The sequence below is a fragment of the Danio rerio genome, chromosome 10 (genome assembly GCF_049306965.1).
Source record: "Danio rerio strain Tuebingen ecotype United States chromosome 10, GRCz12tu, whole genome shotgun sequence".
Classification (NCBI taxonomy): Eukaryota; Metazoa; Chordata; class Actinopteri; order Cypriniformes; family Danionidae; genus Danio; species Danio rerio.
In genome coordinates, this window is record NC_133185.1 from 26,563,409 (window position 1) to 26,579,498 (window position 16,090).

At 39.2% G+C, this 16,090-nt stretch overlaps 7 protein-coding genes and 2 long non-coding RNA genes across 22 annotated transcripts in view; 7 read left to right on the top strand and 2 right to left on the bottom strand.

Annotated features, from left to right (window-relative positions):
- The window catches only part of LOC141376355 (uncharacterized), a 974,232-nt gene that overhangs the window by 620,620 nt on the left and 337,522 nt on the right, over positions 1-16,090 (bottom strand). The gene's annotated exons all lie outside the window — the stretch shown is intronic.
- The window catches only part of LOC141376356 (uncharacterized), a 259,480-nt gene that overhangs the window by 136,348 nt on the left and 107,042 nt on the right, over positions 1-16,090 (bottom strand). The window lies entirely within an intron of this gene.
- The window catches only part of pcdh1g1 (protocadherin 1 gamma 1), a 153,508-nt gene that overhangs the window by 48,183 nt on the left and 89,235 nt on the right, over positions 1-16,090 (top strand).
- pcdh1g2 (protocadherin 1 gamma 2) overlaps positions 1-16,090 on the top strand; it is a 147,690-nt gene that overhangs the window by 42,365 nt on the left and 89,235 nt on the right.
- Positions 1-16,090, top strand: part of pcdh1g3 (protocadherin 1 gamma 3) — a 143,891-nt gene that overhangs the window by 38,566 nt on the left and 89,235 nt on the right.
- Positions 1-16,090, top strand: part of pcdh1gb2 (protocadherin 1 gamma b 2) — a 132,577-nt gene that overhangs the window by 27,252 nt on the left and 89,235 nt on the right.
- The window catches only part of pcdh1g9 (protocadherin 1 gamma 9), a 118,468-nt gene that overhangs the window by 13,146 nt on the left and 89,232 nt on the right, over positions 1-16,090 (top strand).
- pcdh1g11 (protocadherin 1 gamma 11) overlaps positions 1-16,090 on the top strand; it is a gene marked incomplete in the record, with an annotated part of 111,726 nt that overhangs the window by 6,401 nt on the left and 89,235 nt on the right. Inside the window, 2 exon segments of the mRNA NM_001024111.2 lie at positions 253-1,221; positions 8,371-8,980. Coding sequence (NP_001019282.2) covers positions 253-1,221; positions 8,371-8,980 — 1,579 coding nt within the window.
- Positions 3,463-16,090, top strand: part of pcdh1gb9 (protocadherin 1 gamma b 9) — a 101,863-nt gene continuing 89,235 nt past the window's right edge. The window contains 1 exon segment of the mRNA NM_001020778.3: positions 3,463-5,868. Coding sequence (NP_001018614.3) covers positions 3,463-5,868 — 2,406 coding nt within the window.

Here is a 16,090-nt window from a genome sequence, read left to right on the forward strand (position 1 = left end):
TAATATAGGGTTCGAGTATTTTGCGTGACTCACTCTCAAAGTAAATAAAATAAATCACCGGAGACGGCTTGTGAAACGTGACCTGTCTTTACTTCTTTTCACCAGTCAGCGCTTACAAAATGTAACAACCAACCTGGCATTCAGCCAATCAGAATGTACAAAGATGAAGATCCAAGTAAATCTAACATTTCGAACAGTAACGCAGATTCCACACTTTAACTACCATCTATCTGAACATATTTTTAATCTTACATAAGCGAGACGGCTGTGACCGGAGCAAGATTCATGCTGGAAAACGCGATTGATTTGGATGTTGGAACTAATAGTCACCTTAGTTATTCACTGAAACCGACAGATAATTTTGTATTAAGTTCGCAAGGTCAAACGGATGGTGACAGAAACATGGAAATGGTATTACAAAAGGCTCTAGACCGTGAAAACAAAGAAAAGCTATCATTGATGTTAACAGCAGTAGACGGAGGAGAGCCTTCGTTGACAAGCACTGTACGTATACATGTTACTGTGCTCGATGCAAATGACAATCCCCCAGTGTTCAGCCAAAGGGTTTACAAAGCTACTTTTGTTGAAATTACACCGAAAGATACCGTGATTGCGTCAGTCAGCGCTTCTGATGCAGAGGAAGGTTCGAATGCGATTATTACATATTACATGTCGAGCACTGGAGATGTAAATGATTTGTTTACGGTTGATACACGGAGCAGGGACATGCGTTTAAAGGGCTCAGCTGACTTCGAAAAGGCAAGTCGATATCAGTTTAACATACAAGCACGCGACCAAGGAGGACTGTCTGATTCATGTAAAGTAATTATTGATCTCATTGATATAAACGATAACAAACCAATAATAAGCATTGTATCGATGTCAAATTCCATATCCGAGCAGTCTAGGCCTGGCACCGTTGTTGCAATGTTAAATGTAAATGATTTTGATTCAGGAATGAATGGCCGGGTTCACTGCTACCGAAATGACAATATTCCGCTTACTATTGCCTCTTCCAGTAGTTTTTTTAGCTTACAAACGGAGCAAGAATTGGACAGAGAGAAAGAAGCCGAGTATAATATCAGTGTGATATGTAGTGATGAGGGAGTGCCTGCGCTCTCCAGCAGTGTCTCCCTCCGTGTGCAGATATCAGATGTGAATGATAATGCTCCTGTCTTTGAGAAAAGTAACTATGAGGCCTTTGTCGTGGAGAACAACACTCCTGGCCTCTCTATATTCACAGTCAAAGCCAGTGATGCTGACTGGATATCTGGTCACTAAAGTGGTGGCTGTTGATGTGGACTCTGGTCAGAATGCCTGGCTCTCCTATAAACTGCAGAAAGCTCCAGACAGAGCGCTGTTTGAAGTGGGTTTACAGAATGGAGAAATAAGAACTGTGCGACAAGTGACTGATAAAGATGCTGTCAAACAAAAACTCACTGTTGTTGTGGAGGATAACGGACAGCCCTCTCGCTCAGCTGTGGTCTCCATTAACGTGGCTGTGGCTGACAGCTTTCCTGAAGTGCTGTCAGAGTTCACAGACTTTACGCATGAGAAACAATATAATGACAGCTTAACTTTTTATTTAGTTCTCGCACTGGCCGCTGTTTCTTTCCTATTCATCACTTGTGTGGTTGTGATAATATCAGTTAAAATCTACAGATGGAGACAATCTCGCTTCCTCTATCAGTCCAATCTGCCTGTTATTCCGTACTATCCACCACATTACGCAGACACAGGAGTCACTGGAACTCTGCCGCACGGCTATAATTATGAAGTGTGCATGACGACTGACTCGAGGAAGAGTGACTGCAAGTTTTCTACTCTTGGCAGACAGAATGTTTTAGTGGTGGACCCGAGTTTCACTGAGACGATGCAGCACACGATCAAAAAAAAAATGTTCCATCGATGGGCTCAGGATCACTGAATCGGTAAGAAATCTCATGCGGTTTTACCATCACCATCAGCTGTACTAGAGGAGAAATAAGAACATATGAATGACTGAGGTGATTGGTTTCCATGTGCTACTAATTTGCAAAACGCAGAATAGTCGCGGATTGCACTATACTGTTGGATTCGCCTCATTCTCTTATTCCATTTTGTCTCATTGAGAAAGATTTCGAGATTTTCAACATGAATTTCGGTAAGTCTGTTTTACTGATGTGTTGTTCTCTGCCATTGTTGTATATCTGGCAATCCATCATATAATACGATTGAAGGCTGTTAACCTGCCATAGGTTCTTTTCTATTCACTTGTTTGCTTGGGAAATGCAGTGAAACTCATTTACTCGTTTTACTTTAGTTTTAAATCTGGATAAATTCCGTAAATAATCATCATTGTTGTCTTAGCCTTACGTTTGAAGTATATGAAAAAATAGAGTATCCTTGATTTAAATGTTTACAATATTCTGGTCACAAGATTAGTTAATTACCTAAAAAAGTTAATTAACACATCGCAGTTTATAAAGGACATGAGAAAAATGCAGTATCGTTTGTATGTATACTATAAACCGGCAAAATTTCTAAATATGGTCAAGTGAATTCCAGGCAAATGGAAAACATAAAGTAATCATAAAAATATAAGGTCACGTTTTGACACATTTCAGCGACACTTATGCTTAACAGCGACTCGTTGGATGATGGGCTTCTCGCCTACTAAAAGGCATATGGTGTTATTCATTAGTTGTGTTGTATTTAGTCCATGCGTTAGAATTTTGTTCCAACTACCAAAAGAGTGTGTGTGTGTGTGTGCGTGCGTGCGTGCGTGCGTGTGTGTGTGTGTGTGCGCGCGCGCGCTGCGCAGTATTTTTTATTCAGTTAACTCTAGGTTCAGGATCATCACAAATACAGGTAAGACTTTATTTTGATGGCCCCTTTTGCACATTTTGTTGACTAACTACGTCTACTTATTATGTTGATACAGCACTTTCAACAGACATTTAACCGACTATAAGAAACTTTTCAAGTACATGTCAACTTACACTAACACTAAACCTAACCACAACCTAACAGTCTACTTATAATCTAATGAAAATTAGTTGGCAACTGAATGTAATGTAACTTAAATTCAACAAAATGCGTAAAAGGGACCATCAATATAAAGTGATACCCAAATATACAACGACATATTTAATTTGCAGTCAGTCAGATTTTAAAATGTTAGTTTCTAAAAAAATTGATTTCATGTTTATGTTGTCAGTTTGATGTAGTTCTTGTTTTATACACATAGGGCCGCTGTTTGTCGACGAACAGCGGAGAAAGCTTTTATTTCACATACCCACCCAACCATCAGATAATGCAGTATAGGCTATTCGAAGACACAGAAAACAGAGCTTTCATTTCTTTATTTCCCTACACGGTTTTTCAACTCAACGCTAGCTGGCTTGTGCGAGTTTATGTCTGCATTTGGAATATCATATTTGAAGAATTCACGGATTAGGTGTTGCTGTTTTTAAACGCCGTATGAAGACAATGCTTGATGCAATGATACAGCACTCGGTGCTGATTTTGACTCTTCTGGTTTACATAGCGCGAGGACAGGTCAGTTACTCCATTCCAGAAGAAATGGCAAAAGGATCGATGGTTGGAAACATCGCGCAGGATTTGGGTTTGGATTTACAACGACTGAAGTCTGGAAAAGCACGAATTTTTTCAAGAGACAGCACAGAATACATCGAACTGAACAGAAACACGGGATTGCTGCTCATCAAAGAGAAAATGGATCGCGAGTCTCTTTGTGCAAAAACAACACCGTGTGCTTTACACCTTCAAATGATTTTGGATAACCCGATGGAATTATACACAATAACGGTGGAAATCACTGATATAAATGATAACGCTCCAAATTTCCAGAAAAGAGACTTTAAATTTGAGATCAGCGAATCGGCGATGATAGGAGCTCGTTTTATGCTCGGGAAAGCTTTTGATCCGGATGTAGGAACAAATTCACTTCAAAGCTACTCGCTCAAACCGACAGATAAATTCCGGCTTGAATTGCAAAGTCAAGCAGATGGTAGTAAAAACGTCGAGATGATTTTACAAAAAGCACTTGACAGAGAAATGCAAAGCTCGTTTACTCTGCTGTTAGAAGCGTTTGATGGAGGCGACCCAGTGCTCTCTGGTACTGTACAGATACATATTGCTGTATTAGATATTAATGATAACGCGCCTGTATTTATGCAGAAGGAATATAAAGCAACAGCAACAGAAGAGGCACCAAAAGGTAGCATATTAACAGTCGTGAGCGCAACTGATACAGATGAAGGATCCAACAGTGAAGTAACGTACTACATATCGGACACAATGGACAGTGTTATGGCCGATATGTTTCTTGTTAACGAACAAACTGGAGAACTGATATTAAATGGTCACTTTGACTATGAAAAAGTGAGCCACTATGAACTTACGATTCATGCAAAAGATCAAGGAGGGCTCTCTAACGCATGCAAAGTAATTATTGATGTGCTGGATGTCAATGATAATTCACCAAGTATCAATATTCTGTCTAGTTCCCATTCAGTATCCGAAGGATCCAAATTTGGTACTGTAATAGCAATGCTAAATGTTGATGATCTTGATTCAGGTGCAAGTGGTCAGGTTCAGTGTGTGATGAGTGAGGAAATCCCTTTTGTTATTAAGTCTCAATCTAGCAATTTCTTCAGCTTGCAAACAGAGCAGGAGCTGGACAGAGAACGAGAAACTGAGTATAATATCAGTGTGATATGTAGTGATGAGGGAGTGCCTTCGCTCTCCAGTAGCGTCTCTCTTACTGTGCAGATATCAGATGTGAATGATAATGCTCCTGTCTTTGAGAAAAGTAACTATGAGGCCTTTGTGATGGAGAATAACACACCTGGTCTCTCTATATTCACAGTCAAAGCCAGTGATGCTGACTGGAATCAGAATGCTCGTGTTTCTTATATTCTAGAAGACAGCACTGTTAGTGGAGTCTCGATCTCATCATATGTGTCAGTGCACCCTGACAGCGGACTGATTACAGCTGTGCGCTCTTTTGATTATGAGACACTGAAAGATTTCCACTTCCGCGTAAAAGCGCAGGACGGAGGCTCTCCTCCGCTCAGTAGTAACGTCACAGTGAAAGTTACTGTTCAAGACCAGAATGACAACGCTCCTCAGGTTCTGTATCCAGTACAGACTGGCGCTTCAGTGGTGGCTGAGATTGTGCCTCGTGCTGCAGATGTTGGATATCTGGTCACTAAAGTGGTGGCTGTTGATGTGGACTCTGGTCAGAATGCTTGGCTCTCCTATAAACTGCAGAAAGCTCCAGACAGAGCGCTGTTTGAAGTGGGTTTACAGAATGGAGAAATAAGAACTGTGCGACAAGTCACTGATAAAGATGCTGTCAAACAAAAACTCACTGTTGTTGTGGAGGATAACGGACAGCCCTCTCGCTCAGCTGTGGTCTCCATTAACGTGGCTGTGGCTGACAGCTTTCCTGAAGTGCTGTCAGAGTTCACAGACTTTACGCATGAGAAACAATATAATGACAGCTTAACTTTTTATTTAGTTCTCGCACTGGCCGCTGTTTCTTTCCTATTTATCACTTGTGTGGTTGTGATAATATCCGTTAAAATCTACAGATGGAGACAATCTCGCTTCCTCTATCAGTCCAATCTGCCTATTATTCCGTACTATCCACCGCATTACGCAGACACAGGAGTCACTGGAACTCTGCCGCACGGCTATAATTATGAAGTGTGCATGACGACTGACTCGAGGAAGAGTGACTGTAAGTTTTCTACTCTTGGCGGACAGAATGTTTTAGTGGTGGATCCGAGTTTCGCAGAAACTATGAAGCACACAATAAGGAAAAATAGTTCCATTGACGATCTGCAGTCTACAGAATCGGTAAGAAATGAATGGCTAAATTATTTTTGTTAATATTATTACATCTTATTTATTTATTTGTACTTTTTTATTGTTTTGTTGTTGCCATGAAATAAACTCTGTGTATAGCTAAATTTTGTCGTAGACCACAAGCAAATTAGCTTAGAGTATTGACTCATCACATTTTTCATTTAGTCTTAGGTTTTAGTTCCTACATGGATCAGCTTCTGCAAAAGTCAAAGTAAAAAAAAAAAAAAAAAAACTTTTCGACTGATTCCTGTTGTGTCCTTATTACTAGTCAAACTATAAAAACATTGTAACGTTTACTAAGGTTTAAATTCCTATAACTTAACTTAAAAGGAAACGATTTCTTTTTCTCATAGCTATTCGTTGTGCTTAACGGTCATGCAATTTATTCCAGCAAGGAGTTTAGTGTAGCAGTTGCATAGGCTAATATGCTATAAGACTCAATAGAAGTGTTTTTTTTTTTTTCTTGGCAATGTATTTAAAATGTATTCACGCAAATGAGAAAATACTGATATATATATATATATATATATATATATATATATTTTTTTATTATTATTTTTTTTTTTACCGTCAAACTGCATTTCGACACATTTCAGCACCCCTTTGCTGAACAGCGCCTTCTATGAGTCCGTCTCTTAACAGAGATGGGGGGCTTATGTGCTGTAGCCTACTTAGAATTACAATTTCCTAAAAATGTCCCTGGTTTACTTTTCGCGTTTTCTTTTCAACTACTAAATAGCCATTAATCTAATTACTGTGGATTTCTTATATCTCGACTCATCTGGTTGATATGCTTATAAACAACACATAGTTAAAAACTCTCATCAGAAAAAAAAAATATATAAACTGTATATGCAATTTCTAATTTACACTCAGAGGGCCGCTGTTCGCTGACAAACATCGAAGAAACTGTACAGTGAACAGACCCACCTCAAGCTTATCACAGAGAAAAGGGGAAAAAAACTACCGCATCGGACATTGTATCTCTTTGGTTTTGCTGTATAACGTCCGCCGTCGTTGACAGAAATTTCAAATCAACACGTCACATTTTATTGAATCAGAAGATAAACTGATAGATTAACGTGTTTTATGGTCATCGGTACAACGAAGACAATGGTTGATGCAATCATACAGCACTCGGTGCTGATTTTGACTCTTCTGGTTTACATAGCGCGAGGACAGGTCAGTTACTCCATTCCAGAAGAAATGGCCAAAGGATCGATGGTTGGAAATATCGCACAGGATTTGGGCTTGGATTTGCAGCGATTAAAATCAGGAAAAGCGCGACTATATACAAGAGACAGCACAGAATACATCGAACTGAACAGAAACACGGGATTGCTGCTTATCAAAGAAAAAATGGATCGCGAGTCTCTTTGTGCAAAAACAACACCGTGTGCTTTACACCTTCAAATGATTTTGGATAACCCGATGGAATTCTACACGATAACAGTCGAAATCACTGATATAAACGATAACGCTCCCAGTTTCCAGAAAAGGGATTTTATATTTGAGATCAGCGAATCGGCGCTTGCAGGAGCTGGTTTTATGCTCGGAGGAGCTTTTGATCCGGATGTAGGAACAAACGATCTTCAAAGCTACACTCTGAAACCAACTGATAAGTTCCGACTTGAATTACACAATCAGGCAGATGGTAGTAAAAACGTAGAGATGGTTTTACAAAAACCACTTGATAGAGAAACGCAAAGCTCGTTTGTTTTGTTGTTAGAAGCATTTGATGGCGGCGACCCAGTGCTCTCTGGTACGGCGCATATACATATTACTGTATTAGATATCAACGACAATGGGCCTGTTTTCTCGCAAAAGGAATATAAAGCCACCATAGCAGAAAACGCAACAAAAGGTACCATGTTAACAGCTGTGAGCGCGTCTGATGCAGATGAAGGGTCCAATAGTGTAGTGAGGTATTACATATCAGACACAATGAAGAAAAATGTGGCTGAAATGTTTTTTATTAATGAAAAAAGTGGCGAATTATTATTAAACGGTCATATTGACTATGAAAATGTGAGACATTACGAACTTAATATTCAGGCCAAGGATCAAGGAGGACTCTCTAACGCATGCAAAATCATTATTGAAGTACTGGATGTTAATGATAATTCGCCTAGTATCAATATTGTGTCAAATTCCAATTCTTTATCTGAAGGCTCGATGCCTGGTACAGTTGTTGCAATGCTAAATGTTGATGATCGCGATTCAGCTGCAAACGGCCAGGTTCAGTGCACCTTGAGTGGTAACGTTCCATTTACAATTACATCTCAGTCTAGCAGTTTCTTTAGCTTACAAACAGAACAGGAACTTGACAGAGAGAGAGAAGCTGAATATAACATCAGTGTGATATGTAGTGATGAGGGAGTGCCTGCGCTCACCAGCAGTGTCACTTTCCGTGTGCAGATATCAGATGTGAATGATAATGCTCCTGTCTTTGAGAAAAGTAACTATGAGGCCTTTGTCGTGGAGAATAACACACCTGGTCTCTCTATATTTACAGTCAAAGCCAGTGATGCTGACTGGAATCAGAATGCTCGTGTTTCTTATATTCTTGAAGACAGCATTGTTAATGGAGTCTCGGTCTCATCATATGTGTCAGTGCACCCTGACAGCGGACTGATCACAGCTGTGCGCTCTTTTGACTATGAGACACTGAAAGATTTCCACCTCCGCGTAAAAGCGCAGGACGGAGGCTCTCCTCCGCTCAGTAGTAACGTGACAGTGAAAATTACTGTTCAAGACCAGAATGACAACGCTCCTCAGGTTCTGTATCCAGTACAGACTGGGGCTTCAGTGGTGGCTGAGATTGTGCCTCGTGCTGCAGATGTTGGATATCTGGTCACTAAAGTGGTGGCTGTTGATGTGGACTCTGGTCAGAATGCCTGGCTCTCCTATAAACTGCAGAAAGCTCCAGACAGAGCGCTGTTTGAAGTGGGTTTACAGAATGGAGAAATAAGAACTGTGCGACAAGTCACTGATAAAGATGCTGTCAAACAAAAACTCACTGTTGTTGTGGAGGATAACGGACAGCCCTCTCGCTCAGCTGTGGTCTCCATTAACGTGGCTGTGGCTGACAGCTTTCCTGAAGTTTTGTCGGAGTTCACAGACTTTACGCATGAGAAACAATATAACGACAGCTTAACTTTTTATTTAGTTCTGGCTCTGGCCGCTGTTTCTTTCCTATTCATCACTTGTGTGGTTGTGATAATATCAGTTAAAATCTACAGATGGAGACAATCTCGCTTCCTCTATCAGTCCAATCTGCCTGTTATTCCGTACTATCCACCGCATTACGCAGACACAGGAGTCACTGGAACTCTGCCGCACGGCTATAATTATGAAGTGTGCATGACGACTGACTCGAGGAAGAGTGACTGTAGGTTTTCTACACTCGGGGGTCAGAGTGTTTTAGTGGTGGACCCGAGTTTCAGCGAGACCAAGCAGTACACAATAAAGAAAAATAACTCCTTCGACGGTCTAGAGTCTACAGAATCGGTAAGACACTTTTTTATTTTATATATTTTTTTTTTTGGCTAGAGGTTCATCTATAAATATCTATTTTAACCAAATAGAGAAATTAAAAATCAGGGACAGATTATTTCAAATGCATTCAATCTCACATCATATTTGCATTTCCGGCTAAATGTCATTTCCTGTGCATCCACAATTATTTATTGAAAATATAAATACCACTCGTTTACAACTTGCAAATATTATGAATTTGATCGACATTTGCACGAAATAGCTTTATCCATGGTGAAAAGTAAAAGAAACATGTATTTCTCACCATCCTCATGCCAACATAACTTCGCCCTAAATAAGCATGGGTAGATTCGAAAACATACGAATTTGCAACCAATTCGCCAGAACAAAAGAATGTAACAAATTTGTAGTTGTCACTCATTCTCATTTCAGTAACTAGAAAATTGTATCAAAGTTTACATACGCTGAAAACAAACTTAGATTTTTTTATGCCTTGTGGTGTTTACTAATAGATGAAAGTTTATCAAACAATATGCTAAAAGGCTGTTAAACTTATATTAATACATCTTATTTGCTTATCTCAAAAGAGACAACAAAACTGATGTTTGATTGTTTTGGTGTGCAAGACCAAATGATTGCATGAAGAATTGTTTCATTTTCATACAGTTTTTTTTTTTTTTTTTTTGTAATACAAAAATGAGACAGAATAATACGAGGATTGCGCAATTTATACTGCAATTAATTTATGCAAGAAAAGAGTGAGCCTATCAATTGATATATAGGATTTAAAAAACTGTTTTGGCCTTGACCGAATAAGTGACTGATATGTTGGAGTGCTGTACATCGATTAACATAAAATGAGAAAAAAAGAAGAAAAAAAGAAGACAAGATAAAAAATAGTCTCGTACTTAGTGTAGTCTGAGTGTAGAGCACTTTAAGTTTTGCGCAAAAAAGTACGTCGTAAAAAGGCAGCATATAAAAATAAATCAGCCAATACAGCATGAGAATTTGCTATACTTTGACATTGTTCAGCACCACTTGCGCTGAACAGCGCCTTGTTGAATGAAGATGAGTTTTTTTTTTTTTATTCCCATTGTGTGTTGTACTGGGTGGATTGATTATGTTTTTTTTTCTCACAATTTAACATTTTCAACTGGAATTAACTTTGTTAGTTAGTGAGTTTCTTTGTGATGTTTTTTCATCAAACCAGTTTTAATTAGTAAAGCACCTGAAAGCAAAATATGACACTGATCACATGATGATTACTGGTAATGTTTGCAGTGATAGCCAAAGAAAAGAATATTCCTTTATAATATGCGGTTTGTGTTTTGATATGTAGTACCATAGATATACTCAGAGAGCCGCTGTTCGTCAACATACTGCAGAGAAACGTTTTATATCACCCACCCATCCGAAGGATAACATAAAATACTGAAGAATCGGGCAACAAAAGCTGCTACGACACTTTCATTCATCGCTCACCGTCGTACAGTTAATGTCTGCATTTGGAATTTCATAAATTTAAAGGACTTTATTTTAATTTTCACCATCAAAGCAGTTGAAATAATGCTCGATGCAAAGGTGCTGCACTGGGTCCTTTTGTTTACTCTTCTGGTTCACATAGCGCGAGGACAGGTCAGTTACCCCATTCCAGAAGAAATGGCAAAAGGATCAATGGTTGGAAACATCGCACAGGATTTGGGCTTGGATTTAAAGCGATTGAAATCAGGAAAAGCTCGAATATTTACTAGCGACAGCACGGAATACATCGAACTGAACAGAAACACGGGATTGCTGCTCATCAAAGAGAAAATGGATCGCGAGTCTCTTTGTGGAAAAACAACACCGTGTGCTTTACACCTTCAAATGATTTTGGATAACCCAATGGAATTCTACACAATAGCAGTCGAAATCACTGATATAAACGATAACGCTCCCAGTTTCCAGAAAAAGGACTTCAGATTTGAGATCAGTGAATCGTCGCTGGTTGGGGCTGGATTTATGCTCGGGAAAGCTTTTGATCCAGATGTAGGAACAAATTCACTTCAAAGCTACACGCTCAAACCGACTGATACGTTCCGTCTCGAGTTGCACAGTCAAGCAGACGGTAGTAAAAACGTCGAAATGGTTTTACAAAGACCACTAGATAGAGAGACGCAAAGCTCATTTACATTGCTGTTAGAAGCGTTTGATGGAGGCAATCCAGTGCGTTCAGGTACTGTTCAGATACATATTACAGTATTAGATAATAATGATAATGCTCCAGTTTTTACCCAAAAAGAATATAAAACCACTATAGCGGAAAATGCACCAAAAGGTACCATATTAACAGTCGTGAGCGCGTCAGATGCAGATGAAGGGTCCAACGGTGTAGTGACGTACTACATATCGGACACAATGGACAGTAACGTGGTCGAAATATTTATTATCAATGAACAAACTGGTGAACTAATATTAAACGGGCATGTTGACTTTGAGAAGCTAAACCATTATGAGCTGAACGTTCAGGCAAAAGATCAAGGAGGACTCTCTAACACATGCAAAGTAATTATTGATGTGCTGGATGATAATGATAATTCGCCTAGTATTAAAATTGTGTCTAACTCTAATGCCATATCTGAGCAGTCAGAGGCTGGTACTGTTGTTGCGATTCTAAATGTTGATGATCGTGATTCGGATGCAAACGGCCAAGTTAAGTGCACATTGAGTGGTAACATTCCTTTTACAATAACATATCAGTCAAGTAGTTTCTTTAGCTTGCAAACAGAACATGAAATGGACAGAGAGAAAGAAATTGAGTATAATATCAATGTAATATGTAGTGATGAGGGAGTGCCTGCGCTCTCCAGCAGTGTCACTCTTCGTGTGCAGATATCAGATGTGAATGATAATGCTCCTGTCTTTGAGAAGAGTAAATATGAGGCCTTTGTCGTGGAGAATAACACACCTGGTCTCTCTATATTTACAGTCAAAGCCAGTGATGCTGACTGGAATCAGAATGCTCGTGTTTCTTATATTCTAGAAGACAGCACTGTTAGTGGAGTCTCGATCTCATCATATGTGTCAGTGCACCCTGACAGCGGACTGATTACAGCTGTGCGCTCTTTTGACTATGAGACACTGAAAGATTTCAACTTCCGCGTAAAAGCGCAGGACGGAGGCTCTCCTCCGCTCAGTAGTAACGTGACAGTGAAAGTTATTGTTCAAGACCAGAATGACAACGCTCCTCAGGTTCTGTATCCAGTACAGACTGGCGCTTCAGTGGTGGCTGAGATTGTGCCTCGTGCTGCAGATGTTGGATATCTGGTCACTAAAGTGGTGGCTGTTGATGTGGACTCTGGTCAGAATGCCTGGCTCTCCTATAAACTGCAGAAAGCTCCAGACAGAGCGCTGTTTGAAGTGGGTTTACAGAATGGAGAAATAAGAACTGTGCGACAAGTCACTGATAAAGATGCTGTCAAACAAAAACTCACTGTTGTTGTGGAGGATAACGGACAGCCCTCTCGCTCAGCTGTGGTCTCCATTAACGTGGCTGTGGCTGACAGCTTTCCTGAAGTTTTGTCGGAGTTCACAGACTTTACGCATGAGAAACAATATAACGACAGCTTAACTTTTTATTTAGTTCTCGCACTGGCCGCTGTTTCTTTCCTATTCATCACTTGTGTGGTTGTGATAATATCAGTTAAAATCTACAGATGGAGACAATCTCGCTTCCTCTATCAGTCCAATCTGCCTGTTATTCCGTATTATCCACCGCATTACGCAGACACGGGAGTCACTGGAACTCTGCCGCACGGCTATAATTATGAAGTGTGCATGACGACTGACTCGATGAAGAGTGACTGTAAGTTTTCTACACTCGGGGGTCAGAGTGTTTTAGTGGTGGACCCCAGTTTTACTGAGACGATGCAGCACACGATCAAGAAAAGTAATACTTCAGAAAGTGAATACTCAACATCGGTAAGAACCATATTTATACTTTACAAAACAAATACAGACACAGAAAATACTTGATTCAATGAGATAGTTTTATTAAAATAAATTTTAGAATTAGAAGTTGTATAAAATATATAATATTCTTATAAAAAAAGCAAATGAAGAAACAAGGGTCACACTTTTTATGGTCCGTTTGTTAAATTAAGTTACATTGCATCTATGCCAATTAATTTTCATTTGTTTAAAGGTAGACTGTTAGGTGGGGTTAGGTTTAGCGTTACTGTAAATTGACATGTATTTGCAAAGTTTCTTCTAGTCAGTTAAATGTCTGTTGAAGGAGCAGACAGTCTACTAATACTGAAATGGACAATAAAGGGTTATCGAAACAAGTACATATTAATTGTTTAAAACGTTTTTGGATTTAAAAATAACTTTAACAATATAACATAATAATTTACACTGGTCCAATATATGTGTTATAAAATCTTAAATGTTTTTGATAGTTTTTCATTCCTTGTTTTCCCTGCCGTCAGTTATGCACTTTAGATTTTCATTTTAGGTACCATGTTTTGTAATGTTTGCATGACACTGGGTTTACATTAATATTTACGTCAATTTGTGGAAAAACGTGTGACAAAAATGTATTTATCATTCGTCTTTCTCTTTAACACCTTAATTAATATGGTGATTGTCAGTGAAAGTTAAAATATTAAAACATGCTTTAGTGACAGTTTTTTTTTTTACCCAATGCAGCAGGACAACAGAAAATAGTTACTGGATCTTTATCATGTTTATAAAGTCCATCAGTGTAAAACTAACTACTTACATGCTGCTTTAATAATAGTTTACATTTTAATAAGTTTATTTGTAGGAAACAGCTATCAGTGTTAATGTGTGTAAAAAGGAGAATTTTCAGTGTGTTTTAAATGTTTTGTTTAAGTGTTCTGCTCTGTAAAATGTACGTTCAGGCTATTTGATGTTTTTTATTGCGTCATCTTATCTTCTTTTTTACATTTTGACTGCGGTAAAATTGATTTTGTTGTTTGTAGTGCTTGGTTTTGACTCAAAGGGCCGCTGTTTGTCAATTTAACACACTGACTGTGTGTATTTTAAGCCCAGCCCCATCAACCCATATATACAGCGAGAGAGGAAAAACGGAAAGCTTTTCTATCGCTCATTATTTCAGTGTCTTGACACAAATGCGACATCTCTTACATGGTCTGACTGAGGACTTAACACTTTGCTTTAAAGTTATCTGCTTGGACGTCTTTAGCACTACGTATGTTTTATGTTTTTGATGCTGTCGGTAAAATGACCGGTCTCGTGATGTGGTACTCGGTATTGTTTTCCTTCATCCTTCTTCATTGGGCAAGAGGACAGGTCAGTTACTCCATTCCAGAAGAAATGGCAAAAGGCTCCACTGTGGGAAATATCGCGCAAGATTTAGGCTTGGATTTACAGAGATTGAGATTAGGAAAAGCGCGCATATATACAGGGGACAGTACTGAATACATTGCCCTCAGTAAAGACACTGGATTGCTGCTCATCAAAGAGAAAATGGATCGCGAGTCTCTTTGTGCAAAAACGACTCCGTGTGCTTTACATCTTCAGCTGATTCTCGAAAACCCAATGGAATTATACACAATTACGATTGAAATCACAGATATAAATGATAATCCACCAACATTTCAGAAAAAGCGAATACATTTTGAGATAAGCGAATCGGCCGTAACAGGCGCGAGGTTTATGTTAGAGAGAGCTGTGGACGCGGATGTAGGAGTTAATGATCTTCAAAGTTATTCTCTTAAACCAACCGACCATTTTGCTCTTGAACTGCACAGTAAAACAAGCGGAAACAAAAACGTCGAGATGGTTTTGCAAAAACAGCTTGATAGAGAAAAGAAAGGAGTGGTTACGCTATTGCTCACCGCCATTGACGGTGGGGATCCGCAGTTGTCTGGAACTGTTCAAATAAATGTTGCTGTCTTAGACTTTAATGATAATGCTCCAGTATTTACACAAAAGGAATATAAGGCCACACTGACTGAAAATGCTGCAAAAGGGTTTAAACTGAGCACAGTTAGCGCTACTGACGCAGATGAGGGATCTAATGGTCAGGTGACGTACTACATTGCAAGCACCGAAGACACTGTACGTAACATGTTCATCATTGATCAGCATAGTGGCGAGGTTTCCTTAAATGGCCTAGTCGACTTCGAAAAAACTAATATTTACGAGCTGGATATCCAGGCTAAAGATCAGGGAGGGCTTTCTGATTCCTGTAAGCTGATTATTAATGTGTTGGACATTAATGATAACAAACCAGTGATAAATGTACTCTCCATGTCAAACTCTGTATCCGAAGACTCCACACCCGGTACAGTTATTGCTATGATGAAAGTAGATGATGCAGATTCAGGTGTAAATGGACAGATTCAGTGTATTATAGATGACAATATTCCATTTGCTCTAACTTCGCAATCCAGTAACTTCATCAGTCTGCGTATAGAGCAGCAACTGGACAGAGAGAGAAATGCTGAATATAATATCAGTGTCACATGCTCTGATCAGGGGGTGCCCACACTCTCCAGTAGCACCTCTCTGTCTTTGCAGATATCAGATGTGAATGATAATGCTCCTGTCTTTGAGAAGAGTAACTATGAGGCATTTGTGGTGGAGAATAACACACCTGGTCTCTCTATATTTACAGTCAAAGCCAGTGATGCTGACTGGAATCAGAATGCTCGTGTTTCTTATATTCTAGAAGACAGCACTGTTA